This window comes from Petaurus breviceps, unplaced genomic scaffold (genome assembly GCF_028583685.1).
Source record: "Petaurus breviceps papuanus isolate PSGF00001 unplaced genomic scaffold, PetGlider_PUasm1.0 154, whole genome shotgun sequence".
NCBI classification, from domain to species: domain Eukaryota; kingdom Metazoa; phylum Chordata; class Mammalia; order Diprotodontia; family Petauridae; genus Petaurus; species Petaurus breviceps.
Genome location: NW_027185715.1, coordinates 250,986 through 256,107, shown reverse-complemented (window position 1 = coordinate 256,107; position 5,122 = coordinate 250,986). Strand labels below are relative to the sequence as shown.

Sequence of the window (5,122 nt, the reverse complement as noted above, 5' to 3'; positions counted from 1 at the left end):
TCATGAACTACGAGGAACTGTGAGATGGAGAAGAGGATGAACCAAAATATCTAACATTAACATACCACTGTTTCTCACAAAGTGATAAGTGATAGGCACTTGTGTCCATCAGTAAATAAGCATTTATTAAGGGTCTACTATGTGCCAGGGATGGTGCTCATGGTACAAAGAAAGGCAAGAGGCAAAGAGAGTCCTTGACCTCAAGAAGTTCACAATCTCATGAGGGAGACACTAAACAATTACATACACAAACAAACTCTATACAGGTTAAATTGAAAATAATCAACAGAGAAGGTAAGGCACTAGAATTAAGAGGGTACTGGGAATAGGCTTCCTATGGAAGATGGGATTTTCATTAGGTCTTGAAGGACAACCAGGGAAAATGCTAGGACCGAGAGACAGAATACCTTGTTTGTGGATCATCAAGGGGTGGAGATAGGGTGGGCATGGGCAGTAAGGACTGCTTAGGAATGACTTTGAACTCCAGAGAATTTTGTTTTTGATCCCAGAGGTGATGGGGAGCCCCTGAAGTTTACTGAGTAGGGGAGTAATCTTGTGTCAAGACCCCCCTACTTCCAACCACAGAATACAGGTATACAGAAGAAAAAAGCATCTGATAGAAGAAAGAAATTCTACTATCTTCTTCAAAAAAGCATCAAACCTTAAACCATAAATGATTAATTAGATTTTAAAGCTGGATGGCAGGCTCAGCCACCTCAGATATATTCAGTGAACTTAAATGCTTTTAGTCATTCAACCCAATAGAGGGCTGAAGTATGAAGGTCCAGTCTCATCCCTAGGGTCCCTAGATATTCTACCAAGGGCTTCACCTAACACTTACCTCCAATGGTGCTCTCCTGGTATTCATGGAATTGCCCCTTGACGAAGCGCAGCACTAAGCTAGACTTTCCTACTGCAGATTCCCCCAGCAGGACGAGTTTGAACTGGCAGATCTTGCTGGCCTGGGGCTGGCCATTGGGCCGAGCTGTGCCTCTGCTTGTCATGGTCAAATATTAGGGTAGGGTGGGGTGGGGGTAGGGAAGGGGGGGAGGGGAAGGGGGCTTCCCAGCTTCTCAGCAGTCCTGCAGAAGAAATTGGGTAGTTACAATGTGGACCCATTCCAATCACTCTAAGAAAGGAATGGAGACTCTAATCTTCTTTCACTTGTCACCAAAACTTTAATAGCATCTCAAATTTATGCAGTATTTATGGCTGCAAAGCAGTTCCTTCACAATCATCCTGTGAGGTCAGTGGTAAAAATATTAACTCTGTTTACAGATGAGAAAACTGAGGCACATGGATTAAGTGACTTCTCAAAGGTTATAAAGCTGGTTAGGTAGGACTAGAACTCATATTTTTCTGACTGATGTCCAAGACTCTTGGACCGATGTCCAAGACCCACCATGGCATATTTCCTCTGGGAGTACCTGGAATCTGACATCCTAAAATGAATGGACATATATGTAATAAAACTCAACTAACCCCATACCTCAAGCCCCCAAAACAAGCCAAAAAAAAAAAAAAAACAACCCCCAACCCAAAACCTAAACCATGACCTGATTTCTACTAACAAGAGAGTTGACATGGAATTTGAGATGGAAAGTAACAGGTGAGAAAAAATCCCTACCCCTTCTTCATTCTTTCTGGGATTTTATAACCTCTAAGAACTAAGACTCCACATAAACCATTTTGGGTCCCAGTAAAATTAACCCCTCATCAGCCTGGAGAAAACCTAATTCTACCCTTCAGCTATCCTGGTACATCTCCACATATTTCCTTGGTACTTTTGAGCAGCTTTTCAAATTGCCCCCCAGGGATGGGGTGGAGCCCTCTCTGATGAGTGGTTAGACTCCTTAGACACTATAGTACATGCAGTTTCTAATCCTAAACCCCTCACACCTGTCCAGGTTTTTTATAAAAGGTCATTTCTAAAAATTCCAACCAGTCTTCAATTCCCAGACTACTGTCTTTTCCAGCTGTAGTTCAACTCTTCAAACACAGGTTAGAGAAAGCCATCAAACTGCTCAGCAGACCACAACTGCTCTTGTTGAAGTGGAAGAAGCAATGTGAAAACAACTCCACAGCTAGGCTTTATCACACATGAGTCAGCAAACCCTCCCTACTGTCTCACTCACAGCTGTCTTCCTGGTGCCTAGGGACTGGATTACACTCGCCATTCCATGTGGATCTGGCAACCACAACCCCAGGTTGAGGGCAGAAGAAAGGTATGTCATTGAGTTTACCTGTGGCTTTTAACCATCTATGTTTTTTTAAGAGTTAAGAATATTTATATTTTCTAATTTTTACACTTTTTATTAACACACTTAGAAAAAAAAATCCAAACACTGGAAAAATTAAATAACTTTGGAAGTAGAGCTCAAAGCTTTCTGGTGACACATAAGTGACAATTCAGAGCTGTTGGCACACACACACACACACACAAATTCGCATTCATAATAGCCATCTATATGTTAAGGGATTACTTGGAAGATGGGAGGTTCTCTTCACTTACCTTCCAATCACATCAGACTATGCTTCATTCCCCCAATATATTTATAAGTTTTCAAATTCTGACACCTTGCTCACATTCTTTTTCTCTCCTTATGAAGTATCTTCCCTCTCTAATCTCCACCTGCCAAAATCCTACCTATCCTTTAAGGCCCCATCACAAGATCAATCAACTAACAGTTGTTAGAGTGCTTCCTATGTGCCAACCATTGTGCTGGGTATTTGTGATGACAAAGACACACAGTCCTTGTCTTTAAGGAGCTGACAGTGATCAGTGGAAACAACAGCTAAATATCAACATATCTACATTAAGCATCTATGATTTATGGGTGTACCTGATTCCAAGGAGCTTACACTCCACAGGGGAGACAATCTGTGGGCTTACATGCCTACAGAATATATACAAGATGAATACAAGTAAGTTCTGAGAGGGAGGAAGGGCTCTAGCAAATGGGAACCAGGATAAGCTTCACAGACAAATCTTGAAGGAAACTAGAATTTCCAGAAGGCAGAGGTGAGGAGAAAGCATATGTCAGTCAGTCAGCTCGAAGGTGTGGAGAGGGGGGAGAGAACAGCAAGCAGGCCAGTATGGCTGCACTGTGGAATGCCTGCTGGAGAGTAATGAGTAAGAGCAGAAAGGGAGGAAGGGGCCAGGGTGTGAAGTGTTTTAAATGCTAAACAATAAGAATTTATATTTGATCCTAGAAGTAACAACTGAAGTTTTCTGAGTTGGAATGTGTGCAGAAATTTACATTAGTGCCTGTGTAGGTGACTGACTGGGAGAGAGAGAGAAACAGAGAGAAAGAAGAGGGAGAGAGAGAGAGAATGTGTGTGTGTGTGTATGTGTGTGTGAGAGAGAGAGAGAGAGAGAGAGAGAGAGAGAGAGAGAGAGAGAGAGAGAGAATAGAGGAAGGGAGACCAATTAAGTTACTGTAATAGTCCTGGTAAGAAGTGATAAGGGATTCAACAAAGATGGTGGCTATGTGAACAGACAGAAGAGGATGTATGCAAGAAATGTTATGGAGACAGAAATGACAAGACTTGTCAATTGACTGGATATTTAGGGTAAGAGGAATGTCAAGGTTATAAACCCAATGACTGAAGCTATGAATCAGGGTGACTGGAAGGGCAGTAAGTACCCTTAACAGTAACAGGGCATTTGAAAGGATGGCATTTGAGGGGGGAAAACTCAAGATAGGAGAAGTCTCTCCAGGAGTGCTCGACAATGTCAAAAGCTGAAGAGAGGTCAGGAAGGGGGAAGACTGAGAAAAGCCATTAAATTTGACAATTAATAGATCTGTGGTAATGTTGGAGAGCAACTTCAGTTGGGTGATGAGACTGAAGCCCAAATGTAAAAAATTTAGATGAAAATGAGAGAAGAGTAAATGGAGGCACTAAGTATGAATGGCTTTTTCAAGGAATTTGGCTAAGAAAGAGAAATAGGATGCTAGGTTTCAGGTATGGTAAGGGCTTTTTAAAGACCAAGGAGACCTAAATATATCTTCAGGTTTCTGGGAAGGAAACAGTAGATAGGGAGAGACTGGAGATGAGATAGTAGGGGCAACTTTATAAGAGAAGATGGGAAGGGATGATAGAATCAAAGCTACATATAGTGGGAAGTTTGCACCAGAGAATGGAGTAAAGGAGGACATAAGAGGAAATGAAGTCAAGGGATTGAGAGAAGAAGGAATAGATACAAAAAATATACAAAGTGAGAGAGGATTCCCAAAAGAGGTAACACTTGAGCTGAATTCTCAAGCAGGTTGCTCTGGGTTCTAAGGTATTAATGAAGAGGGAGGGCATTCCAGACATAGGATAATTTGTGCAAGGACATAGAGACAAGAAATGGAATGTCATGGGTGAAGGACAAGTAGACCTCCCCCTTAATGAAGTTCTCCTTAATTTCCTCCAATGGGAAATGAATTCTCTGTCTTCCAAACTCAGTATTTTATCTCTCTCTTAACAATCATATTCATCTCCCATAGAAGGTACTTGGGAAGTATTAGATGAATACTGCTAAGTAATCAAGATTGGCTCCAAACCCATGCTCTGTCTTCCTGAGAGTAACTGGTTAAGTTAGGCTGAAGAACAGGATTTTGTAAACTCCCCCAAGTACTAAGCCTGGAACCAAGACAATGGTTTGGGAAATGATATGGCACAGCAATGGCAGCAGTAAGGAACCTTTTTTTTTTCTACCAAAGTCAATGATACTCGAAAAATGTCAGTAAGTTCTATGTATTCCTGAAGGCTGAAGCAGGAGCAAAAGGAAAGTAATTCCACAACTATAATATGGGAAGGCTCTAAGTGTAAGAGAGTATAATTTTTTAAAAAGGAAAACCTTCATTTAACTGATTTGGGTTTCAAGAGAAATAGGAAACAATCCACTTCATGTGTTTTTAGGAAGAGAGGATGATACTCCATTTATTCCAGTGAAGCCTAGTCTACAACAGTGAGATCCATGACCATCAAAGATCAGCCTTGACATCGACACTCTCACTGCTCAGATCATGACAGCAGCAGCAGCCCACTGACTACTGATGAACAATGAACTTAGGTCTAGCAGTGAAAAAGAAGAAAGAGGACTGGGGGTGGCTAAGTGGCGAAGTGAACAGAG

The 5,122-nt window shown here is 41.6% G+C and overlaps 1 protein-coding gene across 1 annotated transcript in view; it reads right to left on the bottom strand.

The window, feature by feature from the left end:
- The window catches only part of RAB5B (RAB5B, member RAS oncogene family), a 6,056-nt gene extending 4,990 nt beyond the window's left edge, over positions 1-1,066 (bottom strand). The window contains exon 1 of the mRNA XM_069079038.1: positions 842-1,066. Coding sequence (XP_068935139.1) covers positions 842-1,004 — 163 coding nt within the window. The 5' untranslated portion in view covers positions 1,005-1,066. The remainder of the gene's footprint in view (positions 1-841) is intronic.
- Positions 1,067-5,122: the final 4,056 nt, after the last annotated feature.